Below are 21,778 nucleotides of genomic sequence, written 5' to 3'. Positions count from 1 at the left end.
ACCTAAATAAATTCCTGTCATTTGATTGGACAAGTGTGGGTCACATGGCGTGCAATAGTATGCAATATTTACCGATCATTAAATAGTATTTTTCATGTATGAAAAATAAAAATCTTTACTAAATTGAATATATTACTTTACTATTCAACGGTAACAGTCTAATCAATGGTTCTATTAAACAGATTTCTTTTTATCTTGGGATTTTTGTAAACGTGATAGACCGATGAATATTGCGACTGAAAAATAATAGATGAAATAAAAGTATACAATACTAAATGTTGTTCTTATAAGTCAGATGTGTTTAATAACATTAGCTGCAAATAACATTGCACAATATTACAGTAAATGAGGAAATAACTTGAGTCTCATTTGGTTCCTTCCTCTCACCCCATACATAATTCAACTGTTATTATTAATATTAATCAATATTAATTGTAATATTTTGACAAACTGAACAATGCCTTATTTTCACATTTATCTGCTTTCAATAGTATTAACATTTTTGTTTTTTCCCTTTATTATATAATTACATATTAGTAAACAGTTGCATAATTATAAAATTATTTACTATGCGCAAATAAAGGCAAAATTGAGGTAAACTTAGATAAAAATATTTAAAAAAATTGTAAGATTAACAGATTAATAAGAGTATGAAAATTATTTTAATCAAATTATAAATTATAAAGCGAAATATTCACATATGTTTCTTATCATGATTATAATAAAATTTACAAATAAATAAATATATATCTTGAACTGTTTTTTAAAATGATTTACAATAACTTTATTTAATACCTTTAAAAAATTAAATGTTGTATTAACTTTAATACCAAAAATAAAAAAAGAAGAAAAAAAAGCACACCAACAATAACATTTAAATAATGATTAAACATCGTAAAGGAGTTTTTTATGTTTCACCCAATCGGAAACTTTTTGTATGGGAGTTTTTTTATATGTTAGCGCCTTTACTGCATCTGCGATTTTTTGTTCGTTTTCTTCTAAATACAAGCGAATGTCTTCCTCCATCATGTTCAGTTTTTCAGGTCGATTCTCGTCAAGGTCAAAGTCCTCCGATAAAAACGGGTTGAACCGGTAGTAGGTTTTTGGAGGTAAGAGATCATTCATAATAGTGTGGACAGCTGTTGAAACAAAACAAAACTTTTATTCATTTTTCTTCACATCACCAAAAAGATAGCACGATTTATATTATATTGTTTGAAGGTTTGCATGGGAAATCAAATGTTGATATAATGTTTGCAGTACACCACTTCTTAATTTCATTTCATAAAAGCAGACTAATTATAACATGAAACTCGACAGTTTTTTTCAGAACTATATGTACATGGTGTATTGCAAACTTTACATTAATGGTTTATATTTGTTTGAAGATTTAATGTATTGCATTGATATGCTAGTGATATGCCCAAATATGGTAGTGATATGACATCATCATGTCCATGTATGGGCACATCACATTTTGTTGTCACATAAAGTTTGATAGTGTAAACATCACTTACACTGAGTGTCGGTAGCACTGAGCATGATCTTAACCAATTTTTCTTTCAGTGTGCTGAAACCCTGGTTGACATTTGACCCTTGCGGATCCCATCTTCCCGTACCAAGAGAGATGACGCATTGTATTGGCGTGTTCGGCCAAAGAAGCTTGCATTCGTGTATCGCTAACGCAGATGGGTTGTTTGTCAATACACCGCCATCCTGTACGAGAGAACGAAAAAGAAATTTGCATCTAGTTTACGGTAGATGGGGGTGAGTTTATATAGACACAGCTAAATGCAATGTGTGGCGAGTTTGAATAGACAAATCCTGTACAGTATTACTATAATTATTGAATTTGTGTTGGATACATATAGATTAAATTAAATATGCAAGTCTTTATTTCATACAAACTTTATTCCCCATGATGAAGTTAAATTAAGAAATGTCCTTGGATAAAATGGGTTGTTTAACTAAAAAATAACCTCATTCTATGACCATGTTGTTCTCGTCTTTACCTGGAAAATATAATCATCAAGTTTGTGTTCCTCGAAGTAGCCCGGTGCAGCAGAGGATGCCCTGAGGGCTTGCCAGGATGGGTACGATGAGCTGCCTAGGTATCTAGACGACACGCCAGCTGGTAAGTTGTAATTACGAAAGAGGTAGTCCTTCAAAGCACCTTGATTGATTAGTGTTGCTATGGTTGCAACCTTGGTGGAGAAGAACAAAAATAAAATAATGTAAAGCATGCACAAAAAAGTGATACAAATTTTAGGCATTAAAAAAATGTATACATTTTTAAAGCTCTGTTTACACTATAAAACTAGTTTGACAAAAAAGTGTCCATATTATGGTAGTGGTATGACATCATTGTGTCCATATATGGACATATATCACATTTCTTTGTCCCATAAAGTTTAATAGTGTAGACAGAGCTTTAGATAAATTATATAACAAATAAAGTACAAGCAAGGATTTATGATTTAGTGCAGATTAAATAGGTTTTACCTTTGGACAAGTTGGGTCCTTGGCAAATTCTATCATTCTCTCCTTTGCCATTGGATAAGTCCTGAAAAAATATTGACATTCAAATTATACAACACTTCGGCCAACACTTTTGTTAACATTTTATTATACCATATTTTTTTATGTATTTTTCTAAATTTGTTAAATGTCGGTTTTATTGTATCGTTCAAGTTGACAGGGGCTGGTCAAGCACATCACAAGATGACAGTTTTATACTTTTGCTTTTCCGCTACTTCCCTGTTATACTTATATTATGTTTGTTTTTTTGCTATGTAGAAAGATTGAAAATAAATAAATAAATACATACACGCAACAGGATGCCATAAAATATTGATTTTGATAAACATTAAAAAAATTTAGTAAGGATCTATAGAACATTTTAATTTATTGTATTTAGTAAGGATCTATAGAAAAATGTATATATTAAGGATCTATAGAATATTATATTGTATGTATTAAGGATCTATAGATTAATATTTTATTATTGTATATAAGTATCTAGAGAAAATGTTCATTATATATGTTTTATATTAAGTCTATTCTCAATTCATTTTAATTTAAAGATATTTCTAATATTTAATTCATTGTATTTACTTCAAAATGTTAGCCCAGCCTTCCGTATCATAAAAAGCGTGGTTGAGAAATAGCTTTCCAGTTCCAATCAAAGAGTTCCTTTTAAAAACCTCCAGGGATTGTCTCCTATATATCGCACTGCACTCATCCAGTGTTGATTGGCCGAAGGATAGTAGGAAAGCAAGCACGCCACCCGAACTGACGCCCATGATGTAGTCAAACATGTCCCGAATTCTACAATTTGTGCGCCGCTCCAGCTCATGTAAAACTTGGATAGGAATCACCCCTCTAAGAAAAAAAAATACATCTTGGTAATTTTGTAAAATAAAATTTCATGTTTTTTTTTCGGTTTTTTTTTAATCGGTTTATACCTTGCTCCTCCTCCATCAATGCTCAGTACTCGAAGCCCTCGTCCTCTCGCATTCGGCACGTAACCGAGCAACGCCAAACACATGTGCACGTGTTCTATCAGTGCTCTGTCCCAAGTTTTTTGCATCTTTAATAACGAAGGTATAGCGCCGACCTATAAAATAAACGAAAACAATTATTAGGTCTATAAAGCTAATCCGACCTGGGCGCCGAAAAATCATAAAAATTGATGCTAAAATAGATTTGCTTTGCCGTACCTTTACAGCAACCTGTCGTGATTCCGGATATTGTAGGAGATGTTCAGCAAGCCGTTCTACTCGCAATAGCTTCATAGCTGTTGTTTCGGCAGTTCGGACACCAATTGAAAGAGCCTTCGTGCGATTATCTATGCTTGCTTTGCATATCTAGAAATGAGAAACAAATATTAATTTTTATTTAGAGTTTAAAAGAACTAAATGTTTTAACTAACATTTTTATTTATTTCTTCTTCAACGTACTTTTAATTTTCCTTGGTTTTTGTTGTTTGATGTGTTTTCTTGACGCTTCACTGCTTTCACCGTTTGCTCCAGGTACTTCTTCATCTTTGTCGTGGTCGTCTCACCTTCTAATTTAGATGCATAACTTGCCGGGGAAGAAGCAACAATATTCACCGTAGAACCCGCCATTTCTCCCATTTTCAGCAATGTGTCTTCAAGCGTGTAAACCTTGCCTTGTGGAGAAGGAAGATCTCTATTTCGTTCTGCCGCAGATTTCACCTTGCTTCCTTTGAATCTTGTTGTGAACTGGTCGATCTTCGGAATACTAGAGATCTTGTCTTTTATACTGGTGAGGGTTCCCTGTAGATCCTGAGTCATATCGTCAGTCTTTTGAGCTGCTCTTTTCAAAGTTGTTTCGGTAAATGAGGTAGCGTTTTTGAATGATGATGTTGACTTTATATCTTCTAGTGATGGTAATGACATTTTCACTTTATTTAGATTCAACCTGCTGTCTTTCTTGCTTTCGACTTTATCAGATATTTTGACCAAACCAGAAGACTCTTCACTACAACTGGGAGGTTCATCATGATTTTCAGATGATTCATTATTTCCAAACGACGTTAGTTCATCAGTGACAGCATTTGAATTTAAGGAATCCGTCGTTAAATCCGTTTTATTATCACTACTTGATTTTTTATCAGTTTCATCTAAATGGTTATTATTGTGCTGAACCACTTTTTGAGGATTTTCATTCGATTTAAGTTGAAATAATGTCGTCGGACCAAAACTAGACGTAGAGTTATTAACCTTATCTTTTAAGGAGTTCACCATCACGTTTGCTTTTTCTTTCACTTCTGAATATCGTTCCTCAATCCTGGCGTTTAATTTGTTTAAAACGTCGGTAGTTTCATTTTGTGACAATCTAAAAATGTCATTTTTAATGGACTCATTGTGCTTTCCCTGATTTGAGGAGCTGTATTTTCTCGGATACGATGTTAATAACTGTGATTGTAAATACGCAGCACGTACATTAACGCCATGAAAGGTGTACTCCCGTAAAGCACTAGTAGCTCTAAGTATTCTACCCCTTTTAAAATGAGTTGTGTTTGTAAAGTTTCTTGTTTTATTGATTTTCGTCGGTCTTGAGATATTGTTTTCAACAGTTTTGTAGATGGCTCTTGACTTCAGTGACATCATCATACCCTGATGGTTTACAGTACTGGTGAATGCCATGATTAACCGAGTATCGCACACTAAAAATCAAAAGTAAATACAGGTATTAAATTAACATACCTGAGCTGTCGATTGCATAATAAATGTTGATTGTTTGTTTGAAATGTGTGTGTGTGTGTATACTGTTCAAACAAAAGAGTGGTGTACTACGTACTCTACTACTCTACTACAAGATATGAAGTTGGGCATCTAGTTAGGCCCAACTGCTGTAGATAGGGCCTACTATACATAAAGTGTAAGTGTAACTAGCTAGGGCCTGCTGGCCTACTAGCTAGGCCTAGTCTAGACTAGGCTATAGTCTATAATATATCCTAGGCCTAGTCTAGTAGTAGATAGTATAGTATATATAGAGAAAAGAGAGGCCTAGTACTAGTAGTAGTAGTAGTAGGCCTAGGCCTATTTTAAATTCCTCTAAAACTACGAAAGTGTGTACCAACTATTTATATATAACATCACTTACAAATAATCTGTTATATCACTAGTTAAACATCGCCAGTTACATTTATTTCTTCATCAAAACAATAACACTGTCAACAACACGTACGTACGTAAGCAAAGAATCGTACGATCATGTTTGGGTTTTTGATTTTGTTTATCATTTTGAAGGTGTGACTCATTCCAGTCATGTGATTGGTCCGTTCTGTTGCCCATTTCAAATAATTTTCAATTTCAAAGTTAAGGATGTACAAATTTCCAAATAGTGTTAAACAATATTAAACTGATTTAAATTTAATTTATTGTTTTAATTTATTTGAAAATTTATCATGTGTAATTAAAGTTAAAAGTTTATTTAATTCTAATAATAAGCCTAAAAGTTTAAATTCGAATCACCCTTGCGTGACAAGAAGTAAACATTGCATTTTGAGAGAGTCATCGATGCACGTGTGTTTTTCTGTTATTTTGCTGAAAACAAAAACCAATGTACAACACATACTAAAGCATTTTTATTTATTATTAAGACATTTTTTGTATAGGTTAATAGCGTAGGTTAATTCAGGTCTGAACTAGGCCCGGGGCTAGGCTAGTTTAGTAGGCATATGATTAGTTTATTATTAGTTAGGCTGCAATCAGACGCCACCAGCTCAGTTACTATTGTTAGACGGCAATAGATGGCTGAAAAATAGGACGAAACGACCTGATTATATTATTATATGCCTATGATGAATAAATCGGAAAAACACAAAATAAACAAATGGGAATTTACTAAATTATTTGTTAAAATATTAAACTGAATGAATATAATTTTTAATTTTATATATGTCAAAAATTTGTCATATTTTGCGCATGGTTTTTGTATCCCGAGTACTATAATATATTATTATTAGTTGTTTGTATTTTATTTATATTTTTGTATATTATTGTTCATGCCTTGCTGCTTGAATCAAGTCCAACACAGACTACCATGTCAAAAATTATTAATTCATATTGTTTCTGTTATGTTATAGGCCAACTGTAGGTCTACATAATAATTAAAGAGCATAAATTGAATAACATTCAACCAATACTTTTGTATACTCTTCAGTTTCAGGTTGTGTATTATATAATTTACATCAAGAACCATGCTGACGCCAGCCTTTGACATCACACAGACTCATAACACCATTACTATATTGATCAAGGCAAGGTTTGCCAAGGTATCGGATGTTGAAATCGATGTGGATGGAAAAGTTTTTAAATTCTATTCAAAACCATACTTTTTGAGGTATACAATTGATTTATTTTTTTTTTGTGCCTAGAACAGTAGTTAAACTATACAACTTAAAGAGGCGGGTCCAAGAGGGGGTACGGCCTGTTTCCCCTCCCCCTAGATGGGCTATTTCAAAATCATGGATCCACCAATTAAAATATTACATCTTTCACCTTTCAGATTAAATCTACCTGGAGGACTAGTTGAGGATGGTAGTGAGACCGCAAGTTATGATGTTGATGAAGGTACAATTAATATTATTAATTTAATAAATAATTAATAAATAATAAGTTCTATTATTAGTGCATGGCTACCACCTGTGATTTTAAATGCAAGACTGACTCTCTCTCTACTGTAATATTTCAGGAGCTTTCACAGTTGTAATTCCAAAGGCAACCAATGGTGAATACTTTGAAGGTCTAGGCATGCTGACCAAGCTCTTGGCACCAAGCGGTCAGACACACGTCCAGGGAGCGTCTATAGAAGTCACAGGTTTGTTGATCATCTCTCCTAGTACCAAACACCCTAGCCTGGTCCTAAAATGTGTACTTTTTTTGTGTTCTGATTGCATTTTGGACCTCAAGAACATTCTGGTCTTGGGAGAGTTTTTGACTTTCAGAGAGTTAGGGAGACTTTGTAACAATAATACCTCCTTTCTTTTCTAATTGATATTAGAGTAGTACTGTACTTTAACCTCTGCCCTTTATATTTCTATTTTGTTTATAGATTCCTCTGGGTCTTGTGAGCCTAGTCAGACACTTGAAGATGATGATGAGGAGGAGATTGATTGGCAGGTGATTCAAGCACCATATTTGGATGACGAGACCGTAACTGTTGGCAACGCTTGTTACGGCTTTGCCAATAAAAAGAGTGGTGTGTTTAATAGACTGCAGGTTAGTACAAATGTTATTACATATTACAGTACAGGAAAAAAATATATTAGAAAATGTTCCAGCTAAGTGTTTCCGATTACTGTATAAGGCCCGAATATAATCATTCATATGCCACCCCTAATTTTCATCAAATAACACAAAGCCCTCTGAAATTATACTCCGTTTTATATGGTAATATTTGATCTGGTGATAATATAATACCTTTTTTTTTATTTCAGGATGAGCTTTGCGGGATTGTTGACGTTAAAGATCCAGATAATACAACGCCAATGAACAGAATGAAATACAGTATGGAAGATGAAAAAGAACACTTTGACGAAGATCATTATCTGTGAGTCATAATATACCAGAAAAATATTCCCCTGAACCCATTCTAAAAACTAAACAAACTCACTACCATTCCTCGAGTCAATTTCGTGAATTTGTGATAGCAGTATAAACTGTTCTTCCCTTTTATTGTAATAAATTTTGAATTGTATTGTATGAATATATAGCTATTGTCATTGAAATCTCGATTTTTAGAGCTGATCTATATGAAGATGAATGTATTCAGTGTTTACTAGCCTACAAGGCACCATGGGAAAGTGAATATACTGAAATGCGGAATAAACAAGGCCAAGAATTTGATCAGACCAAGGACTCTGGCCAAGATAATCTGAGATCATCTGATGAAGAGCAAATCGGTTGGTTAAAGTTATTAATAATAAAGTTTCCAATTCCCAGTTATTGCTGTAGCTTAACCTTAACCTAGGAAACCTGAAGTCTGCCTCTATACATGTTCATTGTGATCTAAATTTCAATCTTCTATGTTTAAATGTCTAAACAAATTCTTTGTATGACCACAGAGCCAAGAGAAAATATGTCCATCAAGTAAAAAATAAATATTTCTGTTTTTTGTTTTCAGTTATTTTTTCTGATGACGAGAAGGAACAGATGAGAAAACTACCACGTCGAGAGATCCTACATGATAAAGAAAGTGATAGCGTTGCTCTGCTGTCATTGGTTGATATTTTATATGCGTATGCATATAATTATAGGACAACAGAAGGTGATAACAATGTATGTATCACGTCACAGATTTACCAATATACGGTTTATTCGGCAAAAAAATATTTTAATTTAAAATTTGAATGTCTTTGTTATTTATATTCAGGTGGAGTCGGCTTGGACCATCTGTAAGCTAAGCTCAACGCTTAGTTGGATGAATTCATTTACTTCTTTACAAGACGTTGTTGAAGCCAGTTTTCGTAGGAGCATTTGCTACCCCCTCTACCGACACTGGAAACTATCCAGTAAAGTCCTAAATGATGTGAAAAAAATCTTTTTTTTAGGTAAAAAACATTTTATATCGGAGTGGATTGTTTATTTATTTTCCCCCCTGTAAGGTTACATTGGATGAGTCAATTTCTATATTTGGAAATAGACCCAAATATGGAAATTGATTTCCATATTTGGGTCTACTTTTTCCATTTCAATGATTGATTGTATATTTTAACACATAATTATCAAGATATATTTTTAAATATTTTGAGTATTTGTTTATGAATACAGTCTCTCCCAATACCGGACTCTCTTAAAACCAGACTTTTCTTGAGGTTCAAAAGGTCCCAAATTCATTTTTACCATTAAAAACGCATTCTAGAACGCTCTCCAGAAAACGAGATATTATAGGCCAGCCCAAAGGTGGTAGAGTTGACTGTATACGGTCAACCCGGACAACATCGTACGACGAGGCCCAACGAAAAACGTCTTGACTCGTCTGTGCTCTCTGAATACAATCCCGTCTTGCGATAGTTTTTAGGTCGTCGCAAGAACTTTAAACATGTTTATAGTTTCTCCCGACGAGACGACTTGTCGTACGATACTGTCTGAGTTGGCCTTAAGAATTTGGTTTGTGTTGTAATAGGTCGAAGAAGGTTGTTGAAATGCTTGCTAGAGATTCATCAATTGTTGTCTCATGATGATCCACACTACATTCTAAATGAGTTGTATATCACAGACTACTGCCTGTGGGTTCAGACGGTTAGCCAACGGAGGTTGGAATCGGTTGCCAAAGCTCTGAGGAAGGTGAGATTTAGATGTAATGTAGAGTGTTCAAGTACCAGAAGGGGTCCAGCAATGTTTTAAATCATTTTTAAACTGTAATAGTAAAATAGATTCTTAAAAATCGCATACAAAATTCAAAATGGCCGCTGGTAGTGCTTGTAAAAGAATACTAACGTAAAAGTACAATAACTGAGTATAATAGTAATGCCATTGACGTTTGATTTTAAGGTTAAAGTTCACAAGGATGACATTGGTTTTGACCTGGTGGAATTAGAACAAGCAGCTGAGTTGGTTTTGGAAGAAGAAGAAAACGAAGAAACGACCAGTGAAGCCGACATACAGCAATATGGCTACCCAGAAATTCTTTATACTCATGCTAACCCCTCTGCTGTGGAGGAATCTGTGATTAAAACTGCCGAAGAAGAAATGAAACAATCAGAAGGTTTTGTTACTGAAAAATGTGGAGAATCAGCAGAAGAAAGTGTAATTAATGGAATTGAAGAATTTGAACATTTATCTTTAAAAGATGAACATGAAGTTTCGAAAAATATTTCAATACATGGCTTAAATGGTGCAGGAGAATTGCAAAAAAATGAAAGTAACGTTGATAATGATGTAAAAAAGGAAGGTTGTAGAACGATTGATGTAACAGCCCAAGTTGTAGAACCGTTGTCTGAATTATCTATAGTCTCTGATGATACAGTAACTAAGCTAGACTTTAAAGATACAGACTCTTCAGATCCTGCTTTTATTGAGTGGATACACAAACCACCAGTTAAAAAGATTGAGATGTTTGAATAAAAATTGCCTATGCTACCCTTTTATTATAAATTTGTGCTGTATATTATTTATATATTGTATTATATACTGTATTAATATTTTGTCTATTTCAAGTGCATGGGAAAGTACAGTTCTCGCAAAACATATGTAAATTCTTCATCTGAATCATTCTACAAAATTATTTGATTGTCTTTTGGGCACAAAGTTTAGAGAACTGTGCACTATTGTATGAATTATCAAGCAAATAAAATGCAATTATTAGTTAAACAGTCGGTTTAATAATTTTTTGTTTGCATGATGTAATCTCAACACGCCTATTTGAACTACAATAACTGTAAGATCAAATACCATTGTTATGCATGATTTGCACAATTTGAATTCAAACTATTTATGTTTTGTGCCTTTGTTTTGGCGGACTTGGCTTGCCATAAAGTTTCCTACGTGCAAATAGCCAATCGGAATCCGTATCCGTATGGTTTTTTAACTTGATCTTGATAAATCTACGTGGAGAAATAAGATTGTCTGGGTTATTTTTAGTCGTGAGGTATTTTTCATTTTGCGTTATTATAAAAAGGTAGGCCTATATACTGTATGTTTAATTTATACTAGATACGTGTGTTAGAATTCAGGTAAATAACCGTGTGATAAATAGCCTGCCTGCTGGGGCTAGGCTAGCTAGGTTAGGCCTAGGCTAGTAGTAGTACTAGTCTAGGGCTAGGCCTAGCTAGGCCAACAATGCTCCCTAGCTAGCCTAGGCCTAGGCCCAGTTAGTAGTAGCTCCTATAGCCAGGCTTACAATGCTTACATAACTAGGGTCTAGATATTACAATTTTGACATGCTTATTGATTAAATGATTACTTTACAGATTCAATTCAAGCAATCAAACGAAAATGTCGTTGCAGTGGAATTTTGTTGCCGCTATTCTTTATTTTGAGATTTTTGTTGTGATATTATTCATGTTGCCATTTATTAAATCATACATGTAAGTAGCCTATGATGTTATTAAATTACTTGACAAGATCCTGTATTACATTCGGTTGGGACAAACGTGTGCTTTGTGTGTGAAATAATTGATTTAATTTTAATAGAAAACTCAATTTATAATAAATTTATAACTTTTCAAATATTTGTTTTAGTTGTATAAATGATTCTTTTCTTTTAGGTGGCAGAAAGTGTTCAGATCACGCTGGTTAAAAATATTGACGGATTATGCGCATATTTATTTCAAATTTCTTGTGGTTATTCTTATTCTCCTCTTTCTTGGTAAGTTTAAGATTCTATTATGCACAGTTCTCAAGTTTTGTGCCCGAAAGCCTTTAAAATCAGAAATAAATGAACAATTATAAATTGTTGTATTGAATGTTTTTAGATGCAGTTCGTGAAGTCAGAAAATACTCCAATACAAAGGTCGACATCAACTTACCAGAGGCAGAAATCTCAATGAACATGAAGATGTTTAGAGCTCAGCGAAACCTCTACATCTCTGGCTTTGCCTTTCTGCTTTTATTGTGAGTCTTTCCTTGGCAAAATAGAATTGTTTGTTAGCACGATAGCGCCTACAATTTTTAAGTTATCATTCATAAATAGGTATGTACTTACAGACAGAACATGTCGGTTGAAATTCAAGAAAATTGGTTCATTAATAACTTCACTAAAAAAAAAAGAAAAATGTGTATTCTTTTAACATGGGCAAAAATAATAATAATTTGCCAAGTACGTTACTCATTTTCTGAGAGTGCTTTCATTTTGTTATATGTTATTATAAATATTTAAGACTGACTTGTAAAGTAATGAATTTAGTTTGTTTATCAATTATTCATTATTTTATACATTACCTCTATTCATGTTCATTTATTATTCATTATTTAATATAATATTCATTAGGAATACAGGATTTATTTGATGAAATATTGGCTGCTCTATTAAACTCGGCTTGAGCAGTCAATACTCATGAAACAATCTCAATATCCAACTAAAAATGCTTATTATTGAATATTCATTAACTCTAATGTTTATTATTGAATATTCATTAACTCTAATGTTTATTGTTGAATATTCATTAACTCTGATGTTTATTGTTGAATATTCATTAACTCTAATGTTGTTGATTATTCATTGGGTCACATTAATTCTTAATGTCTGCTAGCAAGAATGGAATGATAGAATGTATTGGTATCATCATTTGAATCATCCAGGCTCCATAACAAAATGATGGAGATCCTGAGATGATCTGATAGCGGTGTCTTTTGTGTGTGTGTGTGCCTTTTTTATTTAAACTTGTTTTTTCTTATGTGATGCAATTGATTTTGTAACTATGGAGGTACGTTTCCGAAATAAAAGTAATGAAAATGAATATTCATATTTATTATTATTAATTATATAATTAATATATATATTTATTATATATATTATTATCACTAATTTATCTCTATTCAATGTTGATAATTGATTAATTTCTTGTTTTCCAATAGTGTGCTGAATAGAATGAGCAAGTTGATATCCAAAGAAGCCAGTCTAACTGCATCGAATGAAGCCTCATTGAAGCAGGCTCGAGGAGCATCTGAACAAGCTAAAAAGCTTATGGCCGAGATTGAAGAATTAGAAAAGGTATACTCATTTTAAATACCCTGAATGTGTTCAGGGAATTTCCCCAATGAATGTAAAATCAAACAGTACTGGGTCTTCTAGCGTTCCCGCTCATAACTAGTCATCCATTCATAGAAGCGCTAATGAAGAAAGTCTATCTGATGGTGACAATAGAATGGTCCCGAGACAATGACTATACTTCGGTGTTTGTTGATAGAAGATTAAAATGTTTTGTAAAGCTCTGTCTACACTGTCACACTAGTGTTGTCACATTTTGTTCGTCACATAAAGTTTGATAGTGTAGACAGAGCTTAAGAATTAGAGCATATGATAATTTATTCACATTGGCAATACCCCGTTTATGGCTACTTCTGCATGGCAACAACATTTTACATATGTATATTAAACAATTTTTTTTTTGTAGGAGGGCAAACGCAAACTGTCTCGATCGAACTCAATGGCTGATGTTGCCATGGCGGCGGTTGCTGACAGCGAGGTTACCAAAGAACTAAAAGCTACAAAAGAAGAAGTTACAAACTTAACAAATGGTATTTACCTAAAACATTTTTCAGTTATATTCAGAAGAATTGTAATGTTTTTAGTGTAACTACTGTGGAGTAACAAAGATTTCTTTTTTGTAATAACCAAAAAAGTTATTCATTTTTGACAAAATTGATTATATTTTACAGAGTTGGAAAATGCTAAGCTAGATTTGAAAACATTCAAGAAACAGGCAGAAGGTGTTTCGACAGAGTATGACAGGCTGCTGGTAGAACATGCCAAGTTACAAGTAGGCCTAAATATTTTTATGTCCTCATTTATAGTTATTTTCCCTACTTTCAGTGTCACTGTAAATGAGATAGGTAACCATCCTGCCTGACTGAAATGCATATTGAGTCAGTGTTCTGTGGGGCGCTTTTGATTTGTGCTCATTTTAATTTATTTTGCGCATGCATGCATAGTTTGGTTGTTTCTGGGTCGCTGCAATGATCAATCATAAAGCAATGCGAATGTCCTAGAATCTTCTAAAAAAGGTATATGTGAAGAAATCATGTTGAATAAGGTGAAAGCAATTGCTGAGAATGAAACGCATCCCTTAAATGTATACATTACAAATTAGCAGATCAGGGAGAATGGTACCAACACTTAAGAGAAAAAACCGTCACAAGTACTCATTCTTACCTTGTGCAATAAGACTCTTTGATACCAATTTTCATTGATAGACTATTTTATTGAATCATTATCGACCAATGGACTGCAACATATCTTATTTATTATATTTATTTGTAGCTGTGTAGGACTTAATTAATTACAGTAACTAAATTTAGTAATTATTTTCATACTGATAGCATAAATACTATATATTTTTCTATAACCAATTATTTAATTGTCAGTCACTAATTGTTCTGTTTGTATTTTTCATGTTTGTTTTGTAGCTGTATTTATTATCTTGTCTTGAATTTTATACCCAGGAAACCGCTTATCATGTTTGTATTTATATGACGATGAATAAAGAATCTTGAATGTTTTGTTCCAAACCAATTTTCTTATTTCTTTAGAAACAATTGGAAACTCAAGATGGAGAATCAAAGAAGGAAAACTAACTGCTCATCAATATTCATAAGATTGATGCTTATTCATATGATTGATGCATATTCATATGATTTATGCATATTCATGAGATTGATGCATATTAATGTGATAGCTCTATTTCTATAGACAATACATACTATCTACAACCAAGGAATTTATAGTTTTGAGGGTCACGAAATGGGTAAGAATCTACCCCCATTACACACTGCCTTCCTGCCCTACATATCTATACCTGCCAACTTTTTCAGTGACCAGTGTGCGAGACATTAAATTAAAATTGTATATAGCACCCTCTATGTTATAATAACTAAAAATTTCAAAATAATGTTTTCTGAATATTTTTTATGGATGCGTGAGAAATAGCCACGTATGCGTGAGGCATAAAAAATTGGCCCTTATGTGCGAGACTCGCGCATTATGTGTGAAACGTGCGCATTATGTGTGAGACTTGCGCATTATGTGTGAGACTCGCACATTATGTGTGAGACTTGCGCATTATGTGTGAAACGCGCACATTGTGTGTGAGACTCGCACATTATGTGTGAGACTTGCGCATTATGTGTGAGACTTGCGCATTATGTGTGAACCGCGCGCATTGTGTGTGAGACTCGCACATTATGTGTGAGACTTGCGCATTATGTGTGAGACTCGCACATTATGTGTGAGACTCGCGCATTATGCGTGAGAGTTGGCAGGTGTATGTATCATGGCAGAATAATTTACAATGTTATGCACTTTTGGTATTTGAAGCTACACTAGATATACTTACATTATTAAATGATAGCGTGGTTTAACCCAATTTGACCTAATTGCAATCATTTTTTTGGTTATTATTAGTATTGGGAGAGTTGATTAGTAGTTTAGTACTGTAATACTATGGTATTTTCTTTACATTTAAATTATTTCAAACTTAAAAGTTATTTTATAATTAGTACAGATTTTAGCTATTTAAACGATATGTTAATCTTCTAGTTATGTGATCTAGATGGCAATAAAAAAAAAAAAACAATACATTAAACTACCCACTGGTGGTGCTATTAAAAAGAACAGAAACAACAACTAGTTACTAAACTTGTTGTGCACATACAGTGATAACATTGAGTAATATAATATTTTTAATAATATTTAATCATGTTCAAATAATTTTAAAATCAGTAACAAATAGTCATTGTTAATTAACATAGCTTAATGTATAATAATGGTATTTTTTAATTTAATATAAAGATTGATACATATTCTTAATACAGTGTTAGTATTTTCGGAATCATGTGTAGTGTTTTGGAAAAAATGAAAACAAGTTGTTTACGTACAATATAATTTTACCAAATACAAGTAATTTTTTCAAAATGTATAATTAAAAATCATGCTGAAATAAATAAAACAATTCGGTTTTTGTTTCTTTTTTCTGTATATATCAACATTTTGTTTGTAATGTGCATAGATTAAATTAAAACATATTAAAAGGCTTCCCAACTAACTTCTTTGGCTTTAAAAAGTTATAAATGGTTTTGGAAAAATGTACTATAGTGTTAGTAATACTGTACATAAAACTTTGATACAACTCGGTCACGTGATAATAATATTTTGATTAATCACGTGACGCACAGGGTCCCTTCGCGCACGTGATCTGTGACAACAGATGTGTCACGATTATCACAGATAGTGATGAAAGACAAAGCGGAAAAGAAGCGTTTATGAAAGGAAGAAGGGTAAGTTGATATCAAATGTGAATTTAAAGACAGTAATAAAGGATCTTATTATTTAGGGATTTATGCCTAGTAACTAAGCTAGCTAGTTAGGCCTAGATCACACTCACAGCCAGAAAAGAGGTCCAGCCCCCAGCCAGAGTGTGGTGACACTGCAGAGGAGTGTGAAATCCGGGCTAGGTATATAATAATGTAGATAGTATTGGTTGCAAGGCATATAAAAAGGCCTAAGGCTAATTGATGCTACTGTAGGAGCTTGCAAAGCCTACATTATCAGGATGGAAATAATATAAGGCCTAGCTAGTAGTACTCTAGTAGTACTATTATGTTTCATAAATTTTAATTGATATCGATAATATTACAATAATATTGTCCGGCAAATAAAATGTCAATGTTCGATTTAATTTTCTGGAACAGGTGTGAAAACTGTTGCTGCTGGCCCTTCATACATGAAGTAATATTTAACATTTTAATTTATACAGTACTGAGTAGTGCAGTAGAGGATAATTCAAATACTGTATTCAAAACATTATTCTGCAAGCTGTCAGTGGAGGATGATTGAACGATTATTTAAAGTATTGATTATTGGCGATGGAACGGTTGGAAAAACTTCTTTTGTAGAGCGCTACGTATCCAACCGGTTTAGAGACGATTACAAAACAACAATTGGAGGTACGTAAATCTATGTTTATCTACTATACGACCCCCAGGAGAGGTGCGTCATTTGACCGATATGCGTAATAAAATGACACACCCTTGCATAAAAAAAGTGACTTACCTTTAGCTGACGCACCCATTTTGATGCATTGTGACCATATTGTTCAATTTGTTCATGGCATAGTGTGTTGTAAAGTGACGGAACATTGACACACCATTGTTCATTGATGTGACGTACCATCTAGGTTTTTTAACGCACCCCTGCAGTAATGTAATTATTTGTAAATGACGTATCCATGCACCTTTCCTGGGGGTCGTATAGTTAGTGGGTCATACTGTACAGTGCAAAGTGTATACATTTTAAATATGTACAGGTTATTTACTTCTGTTTGTAAATTACAAAATTTAGAGATATGAGTGAAGGCATTTAGCCATCCAATGATCTGTTTGTGAGGGCTTGAGGTGCAGTGTGTTGGACGTTCAACTACTGATCGTGAGATCGAGGTTCGAATCCAACCCTCACCGCATTGCTTGTATCCTTAGGCAAGATACTTTACTCATGTTTGCCTTTCTCCACCCAGGTGTATAAATGAGTACCCGGTTAGATCAAGACACAACTTTGATTACTAGCTGCATTATGGGAGTATGTTTCCATATGTGTTTGATCCAAAAAATGACTGGGGTAATAATGTTCAGCCCATTAAGAGCTTGCTTATATGCGCTATATAAGAATGAACTATTATTATTATTATTATTGAATACCTTTGTCACCCACCTTGAATATTTCTGTCAACGACCCTGAATTTAGGCAGTGAACCTTGATATGCCTATGAATTAGTTTTAATGTTTTACACTCCATTAACTATACAAAAAGAACAAAAAAATCACTACTACTAACTGCTACTAAAACTAGTGGTATTAAATTTATAATGAGAAAATTTAATAAGAAAAAAGACATAAAAATATTTTCCAGGATAGCCCAAATTACTATATTACTGATAAGAGGTTATGAGGTCAATCGGGTGTGTTTGTTTCTTTCTATATTTGTTTGTTAGCAGGATTACTGAAAAAGTTATTGCCTGATTTCCATAAGATTTTAAAGGATGGTTTCACAGCTGTATGGGAACATGTGATCCAATTTTCATATGCATAGTTTCCATTGTTTGAACTACAAATCATTTTGTAAAACTTACTAATATTATCTATTTTATGCTAGACAAATTGGCTTTTAAACTTTATATTAATTTTGAAATAAAAACCTGTAAGTCAATAGAGCTTTTTCAGAGTTGATATGTACTGGTACCTATGTTTAGCAAACATACCTCTTACCTTATGGTAGCCACCAATCCCTTCCATGATAAGAATTGATTAAAGGCCTATAAACATACCTCTTACCTTATGGTAGCCACCAATCCCTTCCATGATAAGAATTGATTGAAGGCCTATAAACATACCTCTTACCTTATGGTAGCCACCAATTCCTTCCATGATAAGAATTGATTGAAGGCCTATAAACGTACCTCTTACCTTATGGTAGCCACCAATCCCTTCCTGATAAGAATTGATTAAAGGCCTATAAACATACCTCTTACCTTATGGTATAACCACCAATTCCTTCCATGATAAGAATTGTTTTAAAGGCCTATAAAGTTTCATTATCAGAAGTTAATTAGCTGGTATCCTAAAATTCCATCTTCACTTTATTAGATTCCATTTGTGGTACACATAATCTTATCCAATTTAATTTTAATCAAATTTTGTTTTTGTTTTTTCTTTCAGTTGACTTCGCTTTAAAAGTTCTTTCCTTAAATGATGATGAAACGATTCGGTTACAATTATGGGATATCGGTGGTGAGTAAAATAAATTTATGTTTGTAAATATGTCACATTTATGAAATTTATTGAATAATTCTCCTAATTTTAAAACCTCCCAGCCTTGAGTCCTCCTCAATTCATTCATATTCCTTTATTTGTTAAATATAATGATAACTTGCTAAGTAAATACATTTGTGCATGACACAGTAATTTGTAAATTGTGTCTTAATTACTAATTGATGTCTTAATCATGATGTGTTACTTAATTTTAAATGATTTTTGTATCCTAGTATGGTTTAAAAAAAATGTAATATTTATGGACTAAAAAAGTCTGAAGAATAACATTTTTTGTTTTTAGTTTTTTTTTGTAGGTAATATAATATTTGATTGGTGGTTTTTTTTTTCAGGTCAGGAGCGTTACACCTCACTGACTCGTGTTTACTACAAGGACGCATCAGCATGCGTCATTATGTTTGATGTAACGATGCATAAAACGTTTAGCAGCGTCATGAAATGGAAGAACGATCTAGACTCGAAAGTATCGTTGAAGGACGGCTCTCCTCTTCCTTGTTTGCTTCTTGCCAATAAAGTATGTATCATTTTACTACTGTACCGTATCTTGTCATATGACAATATTTGTCCCATATCATAGGCTAATTCCATAATACACCATCCCATGTGTTTCACATGTGACGGCTATATCATAGAAGCTTAAGTTAAGGTGTTATGTTAGGGTCTATGATACACGCATCTCATGTGATACTCACATAATTTGCCTTAGTACTGGACAAATTTAGATGCAGTTACCGACGATTGTTATTATTAATATGGCACTTATATTTTTCTACTTTTTTATATTGTTCTATAGTGTGACCTTTCGCAAAACCGTGCGGTCTCGTCCAGCGATATTCAAGAACTTTCGCAAAACAATGGGTTCATCGGCTGGAGTGAGATATCCGTCAAAGAGAGCTCTAACATAAGTGAATCGATGATGTAAGTATTGTTTACATTTGTTTCAACAAAACCCACCATTATTTATTAATTTCTTTGTCATATGAAAATGTTTTCGTTTTACTTTTAGGTTTCTAGTAGAAGAAATTCTAGCAAGAAACACACTGTCAGGCCAGCCAGGCTCAGTAGCTGACGAACTCACTGATAGTACCGGCAGGATTACCTTAACGCCAAATACATCCAAATCGTCCGGTTTTTGTTGTCAACAATCTTGATAAATATATTGCTGGTGAAACTCATTTTATGTGTTAAAAAAATCTTGAATCTTTATATATAATAAGCGTTGCAATCTGTCAACTTATTCAAAATATCACTACTTAATTTTAAAAGTTTATTGTTTCCATGTTCAGCTGTTACATCAAGGTTACCTACACGTATAGCTCTTACATCAAGTTTACTTGCAAGATTGGCTGTTACTTTATGTTTACTTACAAGCATAGCTGTTGCATCAACTTTACTTACATAATTATTATTAATTCTTAATGTTTAAAAAAAATTATAATGCTTTTGTAATTTAAATTGTCTATAAAATATTTGCTTGTTAGTTTCTTTTTTTAGATGGTTTTTTATGCAAGATTTAAAACTTGTCATCAATTCAGAGTCATAGAGTAGGCTTGTCTTTTTGCAAAACGAACACTACTATTTATAATTCTAATTTACCAAATGTTACAAAGGTCAAAATGTAAAGGTCAGTAACGTTGTAAGGTCATAATTTGAATGCAGTATTTACAGAGCATTTTGCATTATTTTTTTACATATATTTTATTCCAAAAAATATTTTAAAATTGTGTTTTGATGTGTCGGCGTACTTCTTTTGAAAAAAATTAGGATTTGATTTAATTTGTTTAAATATATTTTTTAATTAATATTGCAGTATCTCAGTGTAACAATATTTGCCCAGTATCAAAGTCAAATTCCATAAAGAGATTGTGATTTCGAATAATAATAATAATGCAGATTTCTAGAGCGCACTTCGCTACCAAAGGTGCTCAAGGCACTTTTGAATGCTTATAGTATGCAATCCAATCCAACTCTCACCACATTGCTTTTATCCTTGGGCAAGATACTTTACTTACGTTTGCCTCTCTCCACCAAGGTGCATAAATTGGTACCATGTTAGATCAAGACACAACTTTGCACTGATTACTAGCTGCATTATGTCAGTGTGTTTCCATACGTGTTTTGATAAAAAAAATGGCCTCGGTAATAATGTGAAGTGCTTAGAAGCATTGTGCAATAAGCGCTATATAAAAACAAATATTATTATTATCTCTAGATGACCACCACCCTTGTAAAATATTGTTGAAATAACTAAAATTATAAGTGTAAAAAGTTACAGATACAGGCATCACATGAAATACTGTATCAATCCCAGATTCTGCCTCTGATACTGGCCAAATTTAGATACTGAGAATGTTTTTTTTTATTTATGGAACAAAATGAACAAAAATATTTTGTTTTATCAAGTTTTATAAATGTTTATAAAGAATTAAAATAGCACAGAGCTTAATAATATATGATATCAAAAAATTATATAAATAGTATTTTAAAATATAGAAAATAAGAATCACTTGTATATTTATAAATAAAATAAATAATTTGTTTAATAAATGGTGCATTATAGATTATAATATCTTGATTAAATCGTGGTAAAACTGAATTAATTATGCGTTTGTATTTTTATTTACTAGATCTCAGTGTTCTAACATTCCTTAGCATGTTTATATAATGTAAACTATATAATGCCTTTTTTTGTAAATGTTTATAAAGAATTAAAATAGCACAGAGCATAATATTATATGATATAAAAAAATAATCTCCAAAAACAATGA

General features: G+C 32.8%; 4 protein-coding genes across 6 annotated transcripts; 3 read left to right on the top strand and 1 right to left on the bottom strand.

Moving 5' to 3' along the window:
• Positions 1–285: 285 nt before the first annotated feature.
• LOC144855772 (calcium-independent phospholipase A2-gamma-like) lies at positions 286–5,716 on the bottom strand. Its single transcript, XM_078713698.1, has 9 exons — positions 5,632–5,716; positions 3,960–5,191; positions 3,720–3,866; positions 3,465–3,616; positions 3,115–3,381; positions 2,503–2,563; positions 2,013–2,204; positions 1,518–1,716; positions 286–1,139 (listed from the first exon to the last, which is right to left on the bottom strand). Exons 2-9 carry the CDS (start codon positions 5,169–5,171, stop codon positions 886–888), a joined length of 2,484 nt encoding a protein of 827 aa, XP_078569824.1. The 5' UTR covers positions 5,172–5,191; positions 5,632–5,716; the 3' UTR covers positions 286–885.
• A 286-nt stretch (positions 5,717–6,002) lies between these two features.
• On the top strand, positions 6,003–10,850 carry LOC144855448 (protein SHQ1 homolog). 3 transcript variants are annotated; one of them, XM_078713309.1, is made up of 11 exons: positions 6,003–6,092; positions 6,694–6,873; positions 7,039–7,103; positions 7,225–7,350; positions 7,585–7,751; positions 7,970–8,082; positions 8,274–8,434; positions 8,656–8,810; positions 8,905–9,082; positions 9,658–9,818; positions 10,026–10,850. In XM_078713309.1, the coding sequence occupies exons 2-11, from the start codon at positions 6,731–6,733 to the stop codon at positions 10,596–10,598; spliced, it is 1,842 nt and encodes a 613-aa protein (XP_078569435.1). In that variant the 5' UTR covers positions 6,003–6,092; positions 6,694–6,730; the 3' UTR covers positions 10,599–10,850. The 3 variants fall into 3 exon arrangements, with proteins under 3 accessions (XP_078569435.1, XP_078569436.1, XP_078569437.1); XM_078713310.1 differs by having other exon boundaries at positions 6,013–6,092; positions 6,700–6,873; XM_078713311.1 differs by having other exon boundaries at positions 6,043–6,053; positions 6,700–6,873.
• Positions 10,851–11,102: 252 nt separating this feature from the next.
• Positions 11,103–16,131, top strand: LOC144855394 (B-cell receptor-associated protein 31-like). The gene is made up of 9 exons (XM_078713242.1): positions 11,103–11,121; positions 11,444–11,560; positions 11,741–11,841; positions 11,948–12,086; positions 13,050–13,185; positions 13,589–13,712; positions 13,854–13,954; positions 14,724–15,124; positions 15,424–16,131. The coding sequence occupies exons 2-8, from the start codon at positions 11,469–11,471 to the stop codon at positions 14,766–14,768; spliced, it is 738 nt and encodes a 245-aa protein (XP_078569368.1). The 5' UTR covers positions 11,103–11,121; positions 11,444–11,468; the 3' UTR covers positions 14,769–15,124; positions 15,424–16,131.
• A 262-nt stretch (positions 16,132–16,393) lies between these two features.
• On the top strand, positions 16,394–21,596 carry LOC144855264 (ras-related protein Rab-7L1-like). Its single transcript, XM_078713067.1, has 6 exons — positions 16,394–16,466; positions 16,946–17,135; positions 18,900–18,971; positions 19,343–19,524; positions 19,804–19,928; positions 20,017–21,596. The coding sequence occupies exons 2-6, from the start codon at positions 17,018–17,020 to the stop codon at positions 20,159–20,161; spliced, it is 642 nt and encodes a 213-aa protein (XP_078569193.1). The 5' UTR covers positions 16,394–16,466; positions 16,946–17,017; the 3' UTR covers positions 20,162–21,596.
• The last annotated feature ends 182 nt before the right edge of the window (positions 21,597–21,778 follow it).

This window comes from Antedon bifida, chromosome 11 (genome assembly GCF_963402885.1).
Source record: "Antedon bifida chromosome 11, ecAntBifi1.1, whole genome shotgun sequence".
NCBI classification, from domain to species: Eukaryota; Metazoa; Echinodermata; class Crinoidea; order Comatulida; family Antedonidae; genus Antedon; species Antedon bifida.
The sequence above is the reverse complement of the archived record's forward strand: the minus strand, read 5'-3'. Positions and strand labels throughout refer to the sequence as shown.

Excerpts from the sequence above, each read along its gene's own strand:
- LOC144855772 (XM_078713698.1), bottom strand. The coding sequence starts at position 5,171 with ATGGCATTCACCAGTACTGTAAACCATCAGGGTATGATGATGTCACTG. Across the intron at positions 3,617-3,719 it reads CACGACAGGTTGCTGTAAAG|GTCGGCGCTATACCTTCGTT; the intron begins GTACGGCAAAGC and ends TTTATTTTATAG. Across the intron at positions 3,382-3,464 it reads ATTGATGGAGGAGGAGCAAG|AGGGGTGATTCCTATCCAAG; the intron begins GTATAAACCGAT and ends TTTTTTTCTTAG.
- LOC144855264 (XM_078713067.1), top strand. The coding sequence starts at position 17,018 with ATGATTGAACGATTATTTAAAGTATTGATTATTGGCGATGGAACGGTT. Across the intron at positions 18,972-19,342 it reads ACAATTATGGGATATCGGTG|GTCAGGAGCGTTACACCTCA; the intron begins GTGAGTAAAATA and ends TTTTTTTTTCAG. Across the intron at positions 19,525-19,803 it reads GTTTGCTTCTTGCCAATAAA|TGTGACCTTTCGCAAAACCG; the intron begins GTATGTATCATT and ends ATTGTTCTATAG.
- LOC144855394 (XM_078713242.1), top strand. The coding sequence starts at position 11,469 with ATGTCGTTGCAGTGGAATTTTGTTGCCGCTATTCTTTATTTTGAGATT. Across the intron at positions 11,842-11,947 it reads TCTTATTCTCCTCTTTCTTG|ATGCAGTTCGTGAAGTCAGA; the intron begins GTAAGTTTAAGA and ends GAATGTTTTTAG. Across the intron at positions 13,955-14,723 it reads TAGAACATGCCAAGTTACAA|AAACAATTGGAAACTCAAGA; the intron begins GTAGGCCTAAAT and ends TTATTTCTTTAG.
- LOC144855448 (XM_078713309.1), top strand. The coding sequence starts at position 6,731 with ATGCTGACGCCAGCCTTTGACATCACACAGACTCATAACACCATTACT. Across the intron at positions 7,752-7,969 it reads GTGTGTTTAATAGACTGCAG|GATGAGCTTTGCGGGATTGT; the intron begins GTTAGTACAAAT and ends TTTTTATTTCAG. Across the intron at positions 8,083-8,273 it reads TTTGACGAAGATCATTATCT|AGCTGATCTATATGAAGATG; the intron begins GTGAGTCATAAT and ends CTCGATTTTTAG.